Source organism: Brassica napus, chromosome A3 (assembly GCF_020379485.1).
Source record: "Brassica napus cultivar Da-Ae chromosome A3, Da-Ae, whole genome shotgun sequence".
NCBI lineage: Eukaryota > Viridiplantae > Streptophyta > Magnoliopsida > Brassicales > Brassicaceae > Brassica > Brassica napus.
Window position 1 is genome coordinate 20615553 of NC_063436.1, and position 19804 is coordinate 20635356.

Here is a 19804-nt window from a genome sequence, read left to right on the forward strand (position 1 = left end):
AGCAAAGCTTCCCCCACATTTCTTGAGATAGCTCAAAACATGCATAATTACATTTAACATCTCTTAAGAGTTTAGAAAATTAATCTACAACTCCTTTAGATTTAAATGAATTAAAAGCAATTTCAAAAATTATTACAATTTTCTTGAAAAAATGTGTTTCATTCTTAGAAATTCACATTTTACATACAACTATTTTCATAGTTCTCTCAAGTTGATTTATAAATCTAACTTGTATGTTTTGGATCTTTTCCAAACACATATTTTGCTTTTTTAACAAATATACACAAGATATTATTTGTGTCATCAAAACCACCATTATATATGATTATTTTCAACCATATTGACTTTATAAACTACAATACACATGTCAGTTTCAGTCATATTGGTCTGAAAATTATCATTGTTTTTGCATGGTCAATCTTCTTGTAACTTGCATTTAAGCATTGATGAAATATAAATGTTTATGACCAATATCAACAAACATTTTATTTCCTATGGCAAATGATTTATATGTGGCAGACCTCTCCCAAACTTAATTTGGGGCGTCGACTCACTAAATCCATTTCCATATATATATCATTCGATCTCTTAAAAATCGAGATTTTATTAATCACTTTGGTTTAGCTATATTGAAATATGGGTTTGTTCACTAGAAACCAAACCCAGATTAATATACTACTCAATACCAAACATATGACTAATAAAGTTTAAACAACAACTCCACAATAAGTAATCCAGAAAAACGTTTTATTCCACATATTGTTTTACTAATTAAATATCAATAGTTAAAACATATCTTTGACCAAAAGCAATAAACCTTTTTCCTTTGCAATTTGTAACGGTTGGATATAAAATCTACATCAGTTTTTTTTTTCTCTTTTTCTTTTCAAAAAACATATTGAAAATGATAAAAAACTGACATAATTTTTTTTAAATCATCAAATTTTGCAATTTAATATAATCAATAATCAAACACCACAACCTGCAATTTATCTTGCCGTTCGATTGCTAGAACCCACGATCAGCACCTGTTGACTAGTTTCATAAAACTTAAACCAGTGTTACTATCATTAGTGCTGAAAACAAGATCGATCACTGCTATTGACTGAACAGGAATAAAACTAATAACCAATAAATCATGCAAATCACAACCGAAACACGTAAGTGCAGGAGAATTATTTTAAATAATTCAACCGATCCTGCAAAAAATAATGTTAGCTCAAGAACAAAAGCTTTACACAATCTCAAAAGCTGGTTGAAGAAAACACAAATCCAGATTTTGTTTCGAGACCGTCGATTAACCTGTTCTTAAAAAAAACAATAACTTTTAACAAATATCAGTATTGTTAGTGCAAAAGCATAAACAATACTTAAAGATTTAAGAGTGTAAGAACCTTATTTTACTACCATAGGACAACTGATATTTGTAAAGAATAATAAGAACATAAACTAAAATTTCAATACCAAAATATAAAAATAAAGAAGAATTGCAGAGTCGAGATAGTTAATCTCTTTCCTTAAATCTTTAAACGCCCCGTAGTGTGACGGTTTTATGGCGCTCAGATTCCCAAGATACAACTGCAGCATTGTTTCTGTTTACCATCACCGAAAAACAGAATCTATCGAACCTATTTCTGTGATGTACTCTCAGACTCAAAAGAATAAAAAATACTAGCATAACTATTATGAGTGGGAGAAATGTTCTTGATTGTATGAATGTGTGTGTTTTCTAAATGGCTCACAAGCCTTTATATAGAAATATAATGAGAAGCACAAGTTTCATTTTTCAACACAAAAATGAAACCTCCATAGTGCACTAATGGAGTTTTTAATTCTTGTCATTATTATGTGAATTTATTCCACATTTTGACCAAGAAATTAAAGAATAAAATTATTATTGTTTTGACCAATTCAAACAAAACAATATACTTTAAAATGGATTTCTTTTTTTATATTTTATCAATATAAAAGATCAACATATATTTGGTTTATAAGATTAAGTCAATGAACATGAAGTCCAACTAACAAATCAAAAAACCCAAATCCAATTTCAAATATCCAATGTGTGTATTTGCTACTTTATACAAATTTTTCAAATCACACACATTAGACCTCAATTTCTCATTCAAATAAAACTTCTTTTTTGACATATGAATACATTATTCATAATGTTCAAAAAATAGTTCCAACACTAACCACCAAAAACGGCAGAGATTAGACAAGCCTCTGATGAACCGAATACCAAAGCACACCGACAAGACCACCACCTGATAGAATTGAACTGCAAATACCAAAACACATAAGACTATAAAGGAGAAGTTCCTCGATGGAACATAATAAAGTAGGATTATGAGAAGAAAGATGCTAATCTTGACCAGGGACCAACCGTTGTCATAGCTAGTCGCTGCTGAAGCTCCTTTCAAGATTCGTTGCAGCCCTCAACACAACGAGCTACTCATCAGCCACCAGTAGTTCAAACAAACTAACTAAATAAACTAAACATCCTCACTGCTATAGCCACTATAACGCCTCTCCCTTCGCACGAAATAAATGGAAATCCACATGTGATCGCAAGAAAAAAAAACACCAAAAATTCTTGAAAAAGTACGTGGATTTCGTCCTCAATATCCGGATATGCAAGAGATCCAGTAAAATATATATAAATATTTTTTTTCAACAGAACTTATAACAACATTTTCATAAATAATTTGATATGTTAAGAATGAAATATGACGAAAGTAGTGAAATATAGCGAAATGAAAATGAGTTAATTTTGTATTTGATTAAGAATTTTATGTTGTATTTGTAAGAAGCCTAATTAATATAAATTTCGATAGTAAATTTCAAAACAGATTTAGCTTAAACTATACACTTTTGATGTTGTTCGTATGGTAAGGAAAAACAATTAGTTGTTACCAACAACTAAATATATACAGTTAATAAGAAAGACAAAACCAAGATTAATTGAAAATGTAAGGGAACAAAAAAAAGAAAATTTGTTCCTGTATCACAATATTTTTACAATTTAGAATATTTCTCTTATTATTAAATAAAAGGGATTTGGTATTTTATATTAAACTACATACCATCATACATTGACATCTATTTTGCTGACATATTTATTCTTTTTATGATCATCATATCATCATATCATTCACAATCTCAAATATCTATTTTTGGAAATTTATTTATATCTATAATGAGTCTACTCAAAACAGATCTTTCAAGAAGTCTAAACTTTTATATGTTATAGATTTGGAAATGGGATGAATGTAAGCATTTCAAGCATCAAGAAATGAAAAGTTATTAATGGACGCACATAATTGTAAAAGAAAATGCTAAAATGGCTAGCAGTAGCACCACGCTTGAGTTCGATTGAAAATTTGAAACCTTAAAAGTTATGAGATTAGACATTGAAACTTTACAGGTAAGAGATTAACCGGCCTTCTTGTGTCTTGAATATACCAAAAAAAAACAAGGAGAGAGAATCAAATACATATTGTGAAATTGTGGTTGTATTATTAGATTGAAAAGTCGCATATAAAACTAAAAAGTAATGAGTTTCATTGGTGGAGAAGAGAGAAAAGAGGTTATGTGTAGACGAAAATGACACAACAACAACTTTTGTTCAGTAGACTAATAGGGAATAAGGGATGTGTTACAAAAAAAATAAAAGAGGAATAAGGATGTGTTAATAATATAACTAAGTTCGGTGGTTGCTAAGTCTTTCTTTTTCTTTACGACTCCTTTTGGGCAATACGTCCACTACAAAAACGTGCTTTTTTTCGTTATCTTTTATACAGCGTTTTAAGAAACTATCCTTTTAAATTACCTTATTCCATTTCAGAAAAAAATATGACATAATGCCGGCAGAAAACATTCTCAAATATAATTATGACTCTAAGCCAATTTATATATTCACACAGGAAAAAATGATAAACAACAAAAATATAGAAGCCGAAGTGGAGATGGCTTCTTTGTATCTCATACAAACAGTGTTTTAAAACTCGACCCGGATCCGCGGTTGAACCGGTAAACCCGATAATTCAGAAAAAATTCGGTTTGGGTTTTGTAAAAAACCCAATATTTAGAAACCTGCAAAAACCCATAAAAACCCAGTAGAACCCGGAACGCGATACCGGTTGAACCACTGGTTGAACCAATAAATAACTTTTACTTTTTTTTTAATTTTTAATTATGTTTATAGATTATGTTTTATATTCTAAATTTCCAATTAAGAAGTTATATATTGACAAAAAAAAGTTAGGTTTTTCCTTTTCAATTTTATATTTGTTATTTTTAAATTTTAATGAAGATTTCATTATGCCACTTGAAGAAAATAAAGTGAACGATGGTAGAAAAAACCAAAACTAGTTGATGTGATTTGGTGTTAGTTTTTTTCTATTATTGATAATTTATTAAAGTAATTTTTTTACTTTTGGTTTATTTTGTATTTAAAATTTAATTTATTATTCACATTAAACATTTAAATATTTATAAATTTCATGTCTTGATTTTTTTAGATGTCATAACTCTTATCTTGTTAGACAAAATTATAAATAGTCTAAATTATTTTTTTGATATTTTGTATATCAAATGAAAATAAAAATATTGAAATTAAAGTTAAGTATTTTCTAAATGTTATTAAACATAAAAATATAAATATCCAAACTATTATTTTATGTTTATAAAAACATTTAGAAAATATTAAACTTTAGTTTTTAATTTTTATTTACATAGCTGATATATTATTATATAATAAAATTAATTCATTTATTAACCCGCGGTTCGTCCGCGGTCGACCCAGTGACCCAGAAACCCGGTAAGTCGCCCGGTTGAGTGTCCGGGTCGGGTTTAAAAACATTGCATACAAATAATATTTCGACCCATTGGTCATCATCTTCCAAAATGATCATCACTATAAAAATAAATAAACCCAAGTTATATATATATATCGGATTACTCAAAGTTACATTTAGTCTTGGATATTCATAAGAGTTGAAACGAGAGAGATAGAGAAACACAACACAAGGCGGCTCTCAAGTGCCAAAAGACAAAGCTGAAACCTAAGCTACTCGCCCACAGCCATGAACGGGATACCCCTGCCACCAACAACAATGGTTTCAGATATAAAAAGCTTCTTTGTCTCATTCACTAAGAGACTGCATAAGCCCCCCAAAAAAAGAAAAGATTCCTACAGAGTACTTACCAGCCACCATGTCTTGAAAAGTAATCATTATCTAGAGAAATGGCAAGAGCAACGACAACAGCTCTTTCCGACAAGGTCAATGGCCGTTTCACAAGCAACTCTTCTATCTGCCATGTGTTGAAAAGCTCTCAATCAAAAATCTCTCTATTCTCAACCAAAGTAAAAAAAAATACACCGAGTTACCATTTTAGCAGGGCCACTTTTGAAAGCAGCATCAGATTTTCCAAATCGGATCACATACTGTCCAGCATCTGTTAATATCTGTGTATCATATATATATATATATATGTAAGGAGCTTTTCATTTACTATGTATCATTCTTCTATTCTACATGGATTGCACTAGAAAACAATTCAAGATTTTCAAAGGCTTATTGGTCATCATCATAACTAAACTACGTTATCAGTTAAAGAGAAGAGAAACCTCAAAGCCGAATCCTCTCCAGTCACGATCTATTTGGGCCAACACTTCTCCATCAGCATCCTTCACTGTGAATGTCCAGTTCCAAAACCCTGGATTCTCCACCACTGCAAACTGCTGGTTCCTGCACCAACATACTGTATATGTCACATGTTTGGTTCGAAGTTGATAAGTTCAAGAAATGAAATTACTATGGAAGTCTACCCGAGGTATAAATCATAAATTCTTCTCCATAGATGCCATCGTCGGTGAACCACACCAATTTCCTAAACACCCAGCAGCAGACACGAGAGTGTGACGACCTAACATTGTATCACTGTTTTGTTAAGTATTTAAGAGATAACACAAGCGTACCTCTCCATCAATCTCAGCATATATTGAACTTGTGATCCACCAGAAAGGTCTACGAACCTAAAATGATGCAGGTGAACTACTTCAGCTCAAACAAAATTGAAAACTTATCTTGTATTTCACACAGTAGAGAATCCAAGAAACCTCACCCGGAAAAGCTCGTTACCCAAAGCATCAGTTATGGAAGCAACAAATGGTCGCCTGGTACGAAGCAGCTGCACATGTTACAAAGATCATAATATCATTTGGACTGACACATATGAAACACTACGCCTAACAAGTTATGTAGTAGACCGTACACAACTTCTCTGAGCTAACAAAGGAATATACAGAGGTCTATCTTAGTCGTTTGAGGATAAAAGATAGACGCAATGCAAAGTTTCAGTGAGTGATGAATTATGTGGTATAATGAAACTAACATATCAAAAACTTAAAACACTACTCACTGGTGAGTGGTGACAGACGAATTAAAGTATAATGACATTGGTTGAGGTAAGGAGACACGAAATAAAAATAATTACAAGTTCAGAGTGAGAATGTAACCTGCCGCGCAATTACATGACTTTGCTCCCGGATAGACCCCACAGGCTGTCAAGGAAGATAGAAAACAGAGGTTTAATATACGGAAAACTTGTTATGAACACAAGGTCTCAGGCATCAAGTAGTGCCCTCCACACTCAAACCTTTTGTACGCAAAAAAACAAAAACAAAACGAACTATATGCGTTGAGATATCACTTACCGCCTCAGGATAGCAAACATCAACTACAGCATAGCGATTTTCCTGCAGAGAAAAGAGTTGATTAAACAAGCAACGGTATCACACAGTTCAATGAGGAACAAGAGAACTGGCAGAAAAAAAAAATATACCTGTTCGAAACCAAGAACCAGGTTTGCCCATTCAATGTCCCTTGTAATCAGCAAATTAGACCGAGCAAGCAGAGTTGCAATTTTGGCCTAAGAAAAAAAAAAAAATTCAAGAAAATCATGAAGATGAGGAATACAATGAGCTAGCTTCAATATTTTCTGTAAGCTAACCATTTAAACACAGATCAACTTTCATATAGAAATTGATCAGAAAGCCCATACTTGGTTCCATACATCTACACAAGTGATAAAACAACAGTGTTTGTGTTCAGTCTTAGACCATACTAATCTCACATAGATACATTGAGCAATAAACGCAAGTTACAAATTCAATTAATACACATATGAAGATTATCTCAAGCAAAAAAAAATTAAATAAAAAAAGCATTTGTATTGTATAGTAACCAAAGGAAAGTAACCTCATCTAAAGTTTTAGGCTTGAGAGGACCAGACATAGACTGGCTAACAGGCGGTTGCTGCAGGATAGGCTCGTAATGAGTTTCATCAGAGTGTGCTAAAGAAGACTGCTCATAAACTGCATTCTCTCCTCTATGCTTAGTAGAAGCTTTCCCAAATCGCTTCTCCCTCTCCTTAAGCTTTTTCATATCAGAAACCCATAGCTTAGCCAAAAAGTTCCGGTCCAAGCGAGGTGGAGGAGTATCACCACCACTGCCACTGGCGTCGCTGAAGCGTCGAAAAATGGAAAACAAGACCCGTTCTTGATCAAGAAGGGTTCCTTTAGAACAACACAGATGACCATTTCTCAGTAACATAGATAGAGAATGCAACGTCCTGATCCCACTGCGTCCGACTCCGTCCTGTAAGATTTTCAGAGGGTTTAGCTGCAAAAAAAAGGTAAATAATCCCTAATCTACTCCTAAGATGCAAAAAGGTTAAAACTTTTCAACCCATAAACAGTTCAGTTCAAAGGTGCAGTCTTTTTTATCTGGCGACAAAAGAAAGCTCTGATCTTTGAATCCATGATGGCATTTGATTTTGGGATGAGAAAGTGAATACCAGGTTAGAGAAGGAAGAGGAGCAGGAGGAGGAGGAGATAGCATCGCCGCGGAGATGGGAAGTGGATCGGAGGAGAAGAGAAGAGAGAGAGCGCTTGGAGTGGAGGAAGAGCATGATGACTTCGCCTTGTTTGTTTCCCTGCCGATGTTTGCTTTTTCACAGATTTTAACTATTTTAATCAAGTTAATGACAAATACAATGTAAGTCTATTGTTAGTGGCTAAACTCCAACTCTTACACCAAATTGTGTTTTGGTATTTTTTTTTTTACTTTTTTTATGGTAGAAATTCTATAAATTAATAAAGCAGTAAATACAATAGCATATTTTGAATCAGATAAAAGTTAAAACACTCTCTAATGAGAGCATTAGACTTTGCTATCAATAAAGGATAGATGAAAGTTTGGGGCAAAAATACAAACTTCCAAAACCATAACAACAATTGGAGAAAAATAAACATGATCAAAATTTTGTCACAATTCGGTTTCCTCAAAGGTATATCAGCGGAATGTAGAAACAAGCGTAAACTTAATTATCTCCTTTGGTCTCTCAAATAACAGTGTTACAGACGGGATCGGCAAACCTCATAATGTTCCTCTCCTATCGAGCTCCTCATGAAAGACCTTTATGTAGCAGCCTAGGACATCTACACATCAGCAACTTAGCTTAGAGAACTTATATTTTATGTGGGTTTTAGTCTAGTGAACTAGGTTAGACGATTATTCCATTTTGATCTATCTTTTCTCTGATATTTTTACATTCTAGACGAATCCACTTGAGCGATCCGATCTTTTGTACACTTTTACGTAAATTATTAATAAATTTTCTCTTTCACTTGTTTGTGCATTTCTTATGATCTACTTAGCATGTTTGGTGTGAGCAAACCAAATACTTCGGTTTCATCAAAAAATTACATAAACAAATTAAATTGTGCAAGTTTCAACTCACACAATCACTACAGTTTTCAAATATAGTTTAGATTTCAGCTTAAGTTTGCAATTTACATATTTTATATAGTTTCGATTTCAACTTTAACCTAGAACTAGAGATTGATCCGGATATTGGTTCTTAAATTTTTATACATCGATATTTGTTTTTTATAATTAGTGTTATATATTTTAAATGAGTTGTAATATAACTAATTGTATTCAAAATACCTGGACCGAATCGAATAATATGGCTATTTTTGGTGCACATATCCAAATCCGTTTCAGATACATTTGTTATTTAGATATTTTTAGGTTCCTATACATCAAAACTGAACTCATCCAGACCCAGAATGACTCAACTCAAAACTCACACATAAATTTATAATATTCAAACGGGACTTAATTTTTCTAAAAAAATGATACCCGAAAAGAACAACATGTACCTAAATGTATAGCCAATGTTCATCTCTAACTGATTTTATAAACTAATAAAAAAACTATTTCTATGTGTTTGGCTAAATTAAGTGAATTAGAAAAAAAATATTTAGTAAAATAATTATATAGAGTGAAAAAATAAGTAAGAATCAATGTAATACATTTTTATTATTTTATTCACAAAAACATGTCTTTGAATTATGTTTTTGGTACGTAATTTTCCACCGATTGAAATTAAAATAAAATAAAACAAACTAAACCGAAAATTTAACCATATGCAAAATTCAGTTATTTTACATTTTTGATTTTATAATTTGAACAAAGTTAATGTTGATTAACTAATAAATAAAATCTGCGTTATTATTATTATGGTAATATAACTAATGAAGTGATGTATTGTTAAAGTAATATAATTAATGAAATTTTTAAACTGAGTGAAATATAGAATGATAAATTAATAAAATTATTAAAATGAAACTATTTTTTTTTAAACTGCTATCGATGTTTCCAAATAGTTCTCATTTATACTTGTATCTATGTTTTTACACAATTCTCATTTATAGTGTTATTCATTTTCCAAACGGTACCAAAAGAATATTTCAGTTTTAATAATATAGATTTTCGGATACAATATAGTTTGGATTCGTTTGGATTTCACGTCTACAGCTTTCAAATTTTATGTGGTTTCCTTTATTTACTTATTATAACTCTAGCTATGACAGGAAAATAAACAAATAAAAACATAAAAAGAAAGCTCAACAATAATATTAAGTGTTGTTAGCTTCGGTTGAACAAAAAAAAAAGTGTTGTTAACTTCGAAAACCCACAATGGAAACCTTTTAAAACTGATACCAAAAAGTAAAAAGGAAAAGAAAAAAAGGAAACCTTTTAAAACTTTCCTATACGAGAAAAAAAAAGGAAATCTGAGACTAACAAATTAGATATTTTTTTTTTGAAAAAACAAATTAGATACTTCGCATATATATATTTGTTATAACCTCATAAATGTTACATATTTTCAGATAACACACACGTAAACTATAAAAATTTGGCTGCTTAGATAACGTGTTTGATGATATGATTTGTTCCTCAAGATGGCGAAAAGCTTCCAAGTGGTAAGAATATTGGTTTCGTTCCCTTGCACAATAAAATTTTTAATTGATTGTTCAAAGAACTAAATAAATCTTGTCTCACTTGCAGCAAACTCCTTATCCAGACTCTGTTGTGTTCTATCGACGCACATCAAAGGCGAAAAGAGTGCATGGTTAGACACGCACAGTCTGATATTAATCAGCTACTTCTCAGCAATCGCGTTCAAGAAACAATCTCTAAGGTAACTGATATTTTCTCTGTAGATTCTTGCTTAAGTACTGATCCAAATATTGATCAATGTTTCACTAATTTTATTCGGGTTTGTGAATTGAAATCCCAGAGGAAGCATATCTGTGAAGACAAGACAAGGTTAGCGGCCTACTCTCAGGTCCAATACTTCTGCTCATTCATCTTGCAGAATTTTTCTGATTTGAAACATCAAAGGTAAGCTGATATTCTTGAGAACTTGCGAGACACGTAAAATAAAATATCTATAGTGTTTCATAAACTTAATTCCTTGTGTTTCTTTCAGCGATGTTCATCTCTTACCGGAAGAAAGTAAAGAAGCAATCGCCGGACTTTTATTTGCCGCATCAAGAATCAGGGAGCTGAGGGAGCTTAAATTCATAAGGAGCTTGTTCTTGGAGAGATTTGGGCTTCAGTTTGACAGAGACAGTGTAGACTTGCGTCCAGGGAACCTCGTTAGTTCGGAGATGATAAAGATTTTCGTCAAGAAGATGCCGCAAGATGCAATGAGTCCAGAGACTATAGTGGAAACCAACATCGCTGCTTATGTTGAATCAGTAACTGAAGATTCAGTATCAACTGATAATCTTGGCTTCAGAGATTCTGATGCGGTGAAGATAAGAGATATTCAAAACATGGATTGGGAGAAAGAATATGAAGGAGAGTTCAAAGTTTCTGTATGTAAATCTTGTAGAGTCTCAAGGAAGAGATCGATCATTGTTCATGAGATAAGAGTTTGATTGTTGTTTAGAGGGTTTTCATTCATACCTCGAGATATGACCCTTCGACAGTTGATGTATAGGTTATTGCGTGTCATTGTAAATAATTAAATTTACAGATTAACACATACTCAATTACGAAGCTGGTCTCTGAATCCATGTGAACTACATGGGACGGCTATTTCCGAGTACTGTGTGCATGACTATCTGCCTTTTTTATTCTAAAGAGTTCATATATATATATATATATTGTAAATGGCGATGTTTCTCCCCAGCAAAGAGTTTCCGTTCATTCAAGTTGCTAACAGAAGTTCTAATACATATGCTTTCAACCTTGTATTCGAGCCTACAAAATCACATACCGTTTGTGCATTGTTCTTGGGTTTCTTAAGTAGTTGACTGCCTTCCCCTTCTATATATAAATATAACGAGCATTTTCTCTGCATATCCGGTGGACCAGCAATTGACTTGAATATAATCAAACGAGCTTCAAAAAGTAGTCATCACTAATATCTAATTTCTTATGAAATTTTATTTAGTAATGAAGCCATCAATTTCAATAACTCCATGTAAACTTGAATGCCTAAACTGTAGTGTCCAAGTAGAGGATTGGTCGATATATATTCCCCATATATAATATGTACATTAAGCATCAAGATTTCAAACGTGACGAGAAAGGTCGGAAGGGATCTATACGAAGCGTTGTATGTCTTAAAGAGAATGGGGGGGAAGCAAGTGTACAGAAAAAAAAAAGAGAAGTGGATCGGTCCCTCAAAAATCGAAGTTGGAAACGTGTTTCAGTACAAAACTGAATTTTGTTCTGTCGGGCTTCATTCAAGACCATGTGCGGATTGACTATATGAAAGTCTTTTTTTTTTGTGGTCAAACTGAAATTTTATAGATTCTTACTCTCCACGAATGGAGAAAGTGTTCATGAAACATGAAAACAAAACCACATAGGCTAAACAAACATTTAATACAAAGAAGCAAATACAACATAGAAGGATAAGGACATACAAAACGCTTAAACAACTAATGACGTCGAGAAGTCCTCTAATCTCAACGACCATCGAGTTGTAAAGTGAGACGACGCCTTGGAAATTAGAGACCACAATCAGTGATATAATTCCCAAGATTGAAGCAGCAACAAATGCACAATTAACAATCTTCAACATGACTATAAAGTTTTTGATTAGAACTTCAGTGTTAGAAGTATCTCTAATCTTCAACATTACACTCCCTGCAACAAAACCACATAAAGTAGATGATGAAATTGGGAGAGGAACAAACTCCATAACAGAGGAAACCGAACAATGAATGGATATGTGATGCATCAATCCATTAAGCTGCCACAACTGAAAGGACTTGAGTACCACAAAGATGGAACTGCCTACTGCCTACTATATGAAAGTCTAAGATGTTAAGTTGGCGACAAGCAATGTGCATTGGCTGGATATAATTACGGACCTGCGTTGGTTAGTTGTGCAATAAGATTTGAGTCTTGTTTTTTATTCATTCATATGCCAAATATCCATTCAATGAAAAGAGCCAGTCACTAAGTACATAAACACGAACAATACATTAATGGGTTTTACAAAGTAGATAAAACGGTGAAGCAAATCCATACGATAATTAGTTACTTTCCGGGGACAAAGTTGGTAGCGTAAGACCAGGCGTTGTTAGCCACAGGATCCGCCAAGTGATCAAACAAGTTCTCGATGGGGCCTTTACCAGTAACAATGGCTTGAACAAAGAATCCAAACATCGAGAACATGGCAAGACGCCCGTTCTTGAGCTCCTTCACCTTCAACTCAGCGAAGGCCTCTGGGTCCTCCGCCAGATTCAACGGGTCGAACGCACCTCCAGGGTAAAGCGGGTCAAGACCTTCACCGAGAGGACCACCTCCGATTCTGTACCCTTCGATGAGGCCCATGAGCACAACTTGACAAGCCCATATGGCTAAGATGCTTTGCGCGTGGATCAAGTTAGGGTTTCCGAGGTAATCGAGGCCTCCTTCTGAGAAGATCTGGGATCCTGCCTTGAACCACACGGCTTCTCCGAATTTGACTCCGTTCTTGGAGAGAATCTCGGGGAATGTGCAGCCTAGAGCTCCCAGCATTGCCCATCTGCTGTGGATTACTTCGAGCTCACGGTTCTTAGCGAATGTCTCCGGGTCAGCGGAGAGCCCGGCGGTGTCCCAGCCGTAGTCTCCGGGGTATTCTCCGGTTAGGTAGGATGGTGTGTTCTCGGAGAACGGTCCCAAGTACTTGGGACGGTCTGGTCCGTACCTGTTACAATAATCATATTGTTAGTTGTTCAGACAGAGTTAATGATTAATTAAGTTAATTAAAGTAGAGGAGATTAGAGTTGGTACCAGATGCTTTGAGGAGTGGACTTGACTGTGCGGCGCATGGTCACGCGGCCGCCGCCGGAGACACCGACCTTGCGGAGGAGATCATTGGAGGGCTTGAGGGCAGTTTGGCCAGCGAAGGAGGATTGCTGGATTGCTGACGTGGCCATTTCTTATCCAAGTCTTAACTAGAAGGATTGAAGAGTTGAGTGTGAGTTGAGAAAGGAGTGAAACCAAATGGGTTTTATAACAGAGAAGGGATGATCAGATGTACACGTCAGCGACATCTGATTGGTTAAAAAGAGTTGGATTTAGATTCGCTTGGTCCTTGGAGGAGAATGTAGAGGTTCTGGTGATACCACCTGGCAGTGGAAGATCTTCTGGCTCAGTGAGAAGATATTGTTTCACAGATTTTATTGGATTGATTTTATTGGCTGCTCTTTCTTGATATTTTGGATTTCATTTATTTTACCTTTATCTTATTCTGTATCATAATTAGAACTTGACTGGTTTATAATTCCAGAGTGCAAGTCCCAAATTATATGCATAGTAGTGAAAAACGACATGATCACTATGGACTAACTTTTGCATCCTTGTATTTACTTCCAATTTAAAAATATACTTAAAATAATTATAGATACTTTATACAATTATAATGCAAAGGTGGAAATATGAGTTTAAATGTAAAGAAAACTTGTTAAGTGAAAAAAAAAAATTCACACAATAGGATCATTTGGTTTTGAAAAACTGAAACACTTCAAGGATATCTTTTGGTTTGGTTCGAATTGGTTTATAGATAATCTATAGACCGAACATGGTTTCTCTTCTGTGGTTGGACTGATTTTAACGTACTTGGCGTTTAAAAGAAAAACATTGTTACAAAACCTGAGAGTCCAAATTCCAATATGAACTCATAAAACAGAAATACAGAACCATCAGAGGTGCAACGCAAATCATCCTAAATCAATGGCATCCCTTCAACATCACTTGCACCGTCACGTCACTTTTCCTTGAAAAAAAGACAATTCAATTACGCCATCGGAGATGAAAGATCTTCTGCTTCGATACCTTCTTCTTCTACACAACCCAGCATGATTGCAGTTAGCATTAGTTTACCCGCCTCGGCGAAATCTTTGTGGCTCATCAACAAGTCCTCTACAGAAGAAGTTTTATCCTCAGGGTTCTCTCGTCTCAGGGGAAGGACTTGTGCAAAGTCCCCATCAAACGCGTTGACTCGGTTTGGTCCGTAACACCTCTTCGAAGCCTGGAAAAGCGCTGTGTTCTTTAGATTCTGTAATGTTTCCTTGTCGCTCCAGCCTTCGTTAGCAGAGGCTTGATGAAGCCTGTCCCAGTCTTCTTGATCCGCAGCGTTTCTCCAGCATTCTTCCAAGAGACTCCTGTGCTTCTCACGGAATGAACAGCTCGTCCATGCAAACACCTCGAAAGCCTTTATAGCTGTCCATCGGCCCTGGATGCTTAAACAAATTTCAATGAGCTCCTCTGGTCGGAACAGTCGGTTTCTGGTTTGTTCATCGCTTGGAAGAGCTTTTGTTAATTCTTCCTGCATAAATGTACGGCTTAACTAGTTAATAGAGAAAATGCCACAGCTAATTATAAGTATCTGAAAAGATCTCTTAACCTGCAGCTTCAGTAATTTGAGGTCAGCTTCAATGCGCTTCACAATCGATTTTGAATCAGCATCCTTATCTGAAACGTGATATTCATCATAAAAAAGTAAGAACAAAAGTATGTTAATAACACCATGGAAAATAAACTATTATACCTGCCACATAGGCTATCTTTGAAAGGTTCAGGAACCGCTTGCGGTCTGCAAATGTTGGTTGTACATCTTCAGATTCTGACACCGTTCTTTCATTAGTAGCTGTCATAGACTCTTCATCTTGTGCTAGAGCCAGTGAGTGAAGAGTTTCAGAGGCAGATGAGAATTGATGAAGAAACACTTGATGAAGCCACAGCAGATCAGAGTGGCGTTTCAGAAATATCAATAGCTCGTCTTGGAATTCTTCCCCAAGCCTTAGAAGCTTAGAGAACTGTTTCATATCATAAAGTTGCTGAAACACGAAGTAACTGAAGCCTCCTTGTGGTCCCACACCTTCGTGCTGCACAGGAAAATCAAGGGTATTAACTAGGCAGGAACACGGAAACGAAGCAAGACAACTAAGATAAAGAAATAGATGATTAACTAAACAAAAGTAAAGTCAAAGATGTCCGAATGATGCAACAAGAAACAACACAGTACAACAACTAGTGAAACTCGAGGAACATGAAAAAAGAAGCCTGAGTTCAATCATACCATTAAGTTTCTGAGCAGACCAGTATCATTGAGATCATAGCATATCCTCCACATAATTTTATAGCCTGCATGTCGCTTTGCAATAGAAAGCAAATCTGAACAACGGTTTTTGAAGATGTCTTCATCTGTCATTTCAGCTCTTTCATTGACGTTCTACAGATACAAAACCAGTTCATAATTTAATTAACTGAAAAAATAATATGCAGTGCAGTGCATGAGAAGAACAATGCTAACCTGGAAATCTGCTTCCATTAACTCTTTGGCCTGTTCATAAAGACAGTCGAAAATGGTATCCCGTCGTGTCCAGTACTCATCAAGCAAAGCTTTGTCTTCTTCTTCTCGCTCCAATTTAGCAGTGGCAGAACTAGCACAAGCCTCTAGCAAAACTTCAGTAAGCACTTCGAGATGCATGTATATCTCGGATTTAGCAGAGATATCAATCCTAGATCCCTCAGTTAACAGATGACGCATAAAGGAAGCAATGCACCACAGCCCATTACACACGACAGGCTGAGAGTGCCAAGGTATTAAACCTTCAAGTGGCGGATACCACATCTGATGCTCATTTTTGTAATCCAAGGCAGCCCGAAGAATTGTAACACATGCGTTTGAGAGTTCGCAGGCTCTCTGCACTTGAACTCCCAGTGGTTGTTCAGCTCTGATTATGTATTCTAGCTGCCTGTTCAGGCAATAGAATACTTCCTCAATTTCAGATACCTTGCTGTAGAAAACTTCAGCATTATCTCTGTCCATCAACAGAACTGTATTTCTCCGGGCTCTCTCCCCTACAAACTGAATAAGATCCCAAAGGGCACATGAAACCTGGTCCTCTGAGACAGCATGCGGCGAGCCAAATCTGCCTGAGCGGCTCTGGTTAATCAAGTTTTGCAGTTCCCGGAGTTGAATCATTGCAGCAAGTTTTTCACCATTTTCCAAAATTATTTGCAAAGAATGCCCTGTCATAAAAGAGATGCATTAGCACAGCAGTCATGCCAGCCAGAATATTCTAACACCTCCGGAGTATGCATTAAACATGAACAACCCATCTGATACTGGGGAACAAATTACTTCTAACGTATAGATATATATTCGAGCATTAAACTAAAATAGATGAAACAGAATCATGCTACAGTAGTTTAAAAAAAAAACAGTCAGAGATCAAAGTAGGTACTCTGTTTAGAACACAACTCCTCATGGCATTTGGAAACGGCAAGAAAGTGTAGAAATTTCTCATGTTTCTGTTGTTTCTCCAGCAATTGTGTAGATACAACAGTCATAGCTACAATCTCAGCCCCTCTAGTTGTTGTCCAATGCTTAGCTAATGTGTCAACTATAGATTTGCTTTTGCGAGCAAAAACATTGGTCTCTCCATCTCTATCAAATGCACCTGATTGACTAAGCTTCCCCAAGGAACCATCAGCTCTCCCAGATAACAGAAAATCCTCAAAGAGCTGACCAAGCAAAGCTTCCGACTCTTCATCACGGGCTGTTTGACGAAAAACTCCCATTTTAGCATTAACTTTGTCTTCACTATTTTGTAAATCCGAATCATCCAATCTAGCAGTTCTATCAATATTATATAAGCTCCTTGTCTCATCTCGTGATCTCTCATTTGAGCTCTCTTTGCGAGACAAACTTCTCTCTGGAGGTTGAACTCCACCAAGTAGGACAGCTTTCTCCGGTATAGCCCACACTCCAGCTTTCTCAGTTAGCACAGTCCATGCACCACATTCATGTTCGTCAGTTGAGGAGAGAACGGAAGCATCCAAGACCTTGCCAGCATCATAAGGTAAATCAAACTTATACAGCCGGGTGGAGTTACCATGACAGTAGCAGACTGTGGCTGTTCCATCACCTGAAAGAATCATAGCTGACCCTTTAGGTCTACCACCAACTCTGAGTTTCATAGAGAGCAAGAAGTCTTTATCCTCCACTCTTGCTTTCGGAATAATGACTTGGACAGGAGCCTGTTTCTCAAGAACCCTCTCCTCTCTGCCATCTGCAAATCTCGTCTCAGATTTTTGTTGCAAGGTTAAAAGCGAATACTGTGTATAGCTTGAACTGTTGGCGCGGTCCATGCAAATAGTAGCAACAAGAACAGTGATCACTTTACCCTGATCATCCACCTGCAAATCTAGAGGCCAAATCTGCTTTTGACTTGCTATATCTTTCTTGATACCGGAATCGCCATCACTGCCAACAATCTCATGACGCCAGACTTCCGAAACAGTTAGATCAGGCTCAATTGCAAAACAATGTATGTCACAGTCCGTTAACATGAAAAATTTACAGCAAGACTCTCTAGCCGATCCTTGCGAAAACCGCCAGACCAGAGACCTCGGGTAACCTTCACTCACGGAGGAAGAGCTGACGTCCAAGTGTATTTGATTACTTTTAATGCCTGTAGGGCTACAAGTAAACTGCCACAGCTCACCGCTGGAACTGCACGCGACAGCAACACAAATGCGCTCCGTTGCATCAACCGAGGTAGTAATCAAAGCATTAAGATCACTATATCCTGATCTATTGCCTCTTATCCCATTGCTTTGTCGAGAGCTTTTCCTGACCTTAGGAGAACTATACACACCAGTCTCGTCAAAAGATCCAAGACTAGTAACAGGAGAAGCTTCCTGACTAGAAAAAATGTCCGACCAGAACACAACACCTCGAGTTTTTCTGTTAACCATCACAATACCAATAGGACTACGAGATCGAGCAGCTGCACCAGGAGAAGTATCCCAAGAGACAACACTAACCAACCAGCTTTTACCATCACCACTAACAGACTCTTGATTGGCCAAAGGAAGTTCAAGAGCAACGCATTTTCTCGATGGTGAGGCTGTCAAGTGACTCCAAACAAAAAGTTTACTCCCAGTGATAAACCAAGAAAGGCAGGTTTCTCTATCCATTCCACCTGATACACAAACATCACCTGGAGAATAAGAAGAAGAATAAGTCAAAAGCTAAGAACACATACTCTCCCTTGTTTCGATTAAAATGCAAAAGAGTAGTACTAGTACTAACCAGGATGAGTATTATTCCTCGTTTGTTCATCTCTAACCAATTGGGGAAACTCTCCAACGAACACAGGCTTTAATTGGTTTGCATCATTCACAGGAGAAACTCTACGGACAACAACAACGACGAAGAGGGATTATCAATACGAGATCTGGGGAAATGTTAAGCAAGGGATCAGAATACCTAGCGAGAACAGACAAACGAGGAGCCCAGGGCGCAGGAGTTCCGGTGGCGGGACGATCTGAGATGAAATGGTCACGGTTAGCCGATTCGCGATTGTGAGGTGCCGGAGTTAGTGGAGAATCCGGCGGAGCGGCTCGGTGGAGCGGAGTGCGAGAGCTTTGCTTAGGTCTCTTCGTCAGTGGAGAGAACATGTTCGATGATTTGCAGAGAGCGAGAAAGGGGGGTTTAGGGTTTTATGTGAAGAAGGCGAGTGCGAGAATTGTTTTGAATTGCGTTAAAGACTCGGCGACACTGTAATTGTCATGATCGGTTCGGGTATGCACTGTAATTGTCATGATCGGTTCGGGTATGGTTTTGGTATGGTTTAGTCAATATGTTTCTATTGGAACTAGAGATGGCAAAACATGAACCTGCCCGCGGGCCCGGCCTGTTTGAACTTGCTGCGGGGCGGAATTGGTTACAAAGACTCATGCCCAAATTTTTAGCGGGCCTAGCAGGTTGAGCTTATGCGGGATTAGGCCAGAAGCGGAATGGGCTCGGTTTGTACCGCGGAACGCGCGGAAGTCCGCAAAGACATCGTCACTTTCAGTCTTCAAACTCTCACCGACAAAATAACCTGAAAGAAGTGGCGATTAGAAAGCATGTCTCTTATGGCTTC

At 36.3% G+C, this 19804-nt stretch overlaps 4 protein-coding genes across 5 annotated transcripts; 1 reads left to right on the forward strand and 3 right to left on the reverse strand.

The window, feature by feature from the left end:
- Positions 1-4927: 4927 nt before the first annotated feature.
- On the reverse strand, positions 4928-8073 carry LOC106439796 (altered inheritance rate of mitochondria protein 25-like). Its single transcript, XM_013881310.3, has 12 exons — positions 7864-8073; positions 7266-7664; positions 6850-6936; positions 6722-6763; positions 6524-6568; positions 6130-6195; positions 5984-6040; positions 5834-5895; positions 5633-5753; positions 5393-5470; positions 5210-5316; positions 4928-5102 (listed from the first exon to the last, which is right to left on the reverse strand). The coding sequence occupies exons 1-12, from the start codon at positions 7975-7977 to the stop codon at positions 5072-5074; spliced, it is 1209 nt and encodes a 402-aa protein (XP_013736764.2). The 5' UTR covers positions 7978-8073; the 3' UTR covers positions 4928-5071.
- Positions 8074-10179: 2106 nt separating this feature from the next.
- LOC106442406 lies at positions 10180-11962 on the forward strand. Its single transcript, XM_013884097.3, has 3 exons — positions 10180-10557; positions 10657-10760; positions 10849-11962. The coding sequence occupies exons 1-3, from the start codon at positions 10486-10488 to the stop codon at positions 11300-11302; spliced, it is 630 nt and encodes a 209-aa protein (XP_013739551.2). The 5' UTR covers positions 10180-10485; the 3' UTR covers positions 11303-11962.
- Positions 11963-12841: 879 nt separating this feature from the next.
- On the reverse strand, positions 12842-13909 carry LOC106439795 (chlorophyll a-b binding protein 2.1, chloroplastic). Its single transcript, XM_013881309.3, has 2 exons — positions 13656-13909; positions 12842-13569 (listed from the first exon to the last, which is right to left on the reverse strand). Exons 1-2 carry the CDS (start codon positions 13799-13801, stop codon positions 12918-12920), a joined length of 798 nt encoding a protein of 265 aa, XP_013736763.1. The 5' UTR covers positions 13802-13909; the 3' UTR covers positions 12842-12917.
- Positions 13910-14463: 554 nt separating this feature from the next.
- On the reverse strand, positions 14464-19436 carry LOC106439793 (nuclear pore complex protein NUP133-like). Of its 2 annotated transcripts, none has more exons than XM_013881308.3 (8): positions 19147-19436; positions 18970-19070; positions 17117-18859; positions 16180-16901; positions 15946-16098; positions 15415-15751; positions 15271-15338; positions 14464-15192 (listed from the first exon to the last, which is right to left on the reverse strand). In XM_013881308.3, exons 1-8 carry the CDS (start codon positions 19335-19337, stop codon positions 14662-14664), a joined length of 3846 nt encoding a protein of 1281 aa, XP_013736762.2. In that variant the 5' UTR covers positions 19338-19436; the 3' UTR covers positions 14464-14661. The 2 variants fall into 2 exon arrangements, with proteins under 2 accessions (XP_013736762.2, XP_013736761.2); XM_013881307.3 differs by having other exon boundaries at positions 17117-18877.
- Between the last annotated feature and the right edge of the window lie 368 nt (positions 19437-19804).

What these genes read in the sequence shown, in the direction of transcription:
- LOC106439793 (XM_013881307.3), bottom strand. Translation starts at nt 19,337, where the DNA reads ATGTTCTCTCCACTGACGAAGAGACCTAAGCAAAGCTCTCGCACTCCG. An exon ending in TAATGGAAGCAGATTTCCAG is followed by an intron (nt 16,099 to 16,179) that starts GTTAGCATTGTT and finishes TTGTATCTGTAG; the next exon opens with AACGTCAATGAAAGAGCTGA. An exon ending in TCAAATTACTGAAGCTGCAG is followed by an intron (nt 15,193 to 15,270) that starts GTTAAGAGATCT and finishes ACATTTATGCAG; the next exon opens with GAAGAATTAACAAAAGCTCT.
- LOC106439795 (XM_013881309.3), bottom strand. Translation starts at nt 13,801, where the DNA reads ATGGCCACGTCAGCAATCCAGCAATCCTCCTTCGCTGGCCAAACTGCC. An exon ending in TCCACTCCTCAAAGCATCTG is followed by an intron (nt 13,570 to 13,655) that starts GTACCAACTCTA and finishes TTATTGTAACAG; the next exon opens with GTACGGACCAGACCGTCCCA.
- LOC106439796 (XM_013881310.3), bottom strand. Translation starts at nt 7,977, where the DNA reads ATGCTCTTCCTCCACTCCAAGCGCTCTCTCTCTTCTCTTCTCCTCCGA. An exon ending in CCTCTTCCTTCTCTAACCTG is followed by an intron (nt 7,665 to 7,863) that starts GTATTCACTTTC and finishes AAAATCTTACAG; the next exon opens with GACGGAGTCGGACGCAGTGG. An exon ending in TGGTTCTTGGTTTCGAACAG is followed by an intron (nt 6,764 to 6,849) that starts GTATATTTTTTT and finishes TTTTCTCTGCAG; the next exon opens with GAAAATCGCTATGCTGTAGT.
- LOC106442406 (XM_013884097.3), top strand. Translation starts at nt 10,486, where the DNA reads ATGGTTAGACACGCACAGTCTGATATTAATCAGCTACTTCTCAGCAAT. An exon ending in TTCAAGAAACAATCTCTAAG is followed by an intron (nt 10,558 to 10,656) that starts GTAACTGATATT and finishes TTGAAATCCCAG; the next exon opens with AGGAAGCATATCTGTGAAGA. An exon ending in TCTGATTTGAAACATCAAAG is followed by an intron (nt 10,761 to 10,848) that starts GTAAGCTGATAT and finishes TGTTTCTTTCAG; the next exon opens with CGATGTTCATCTCTTACCGG.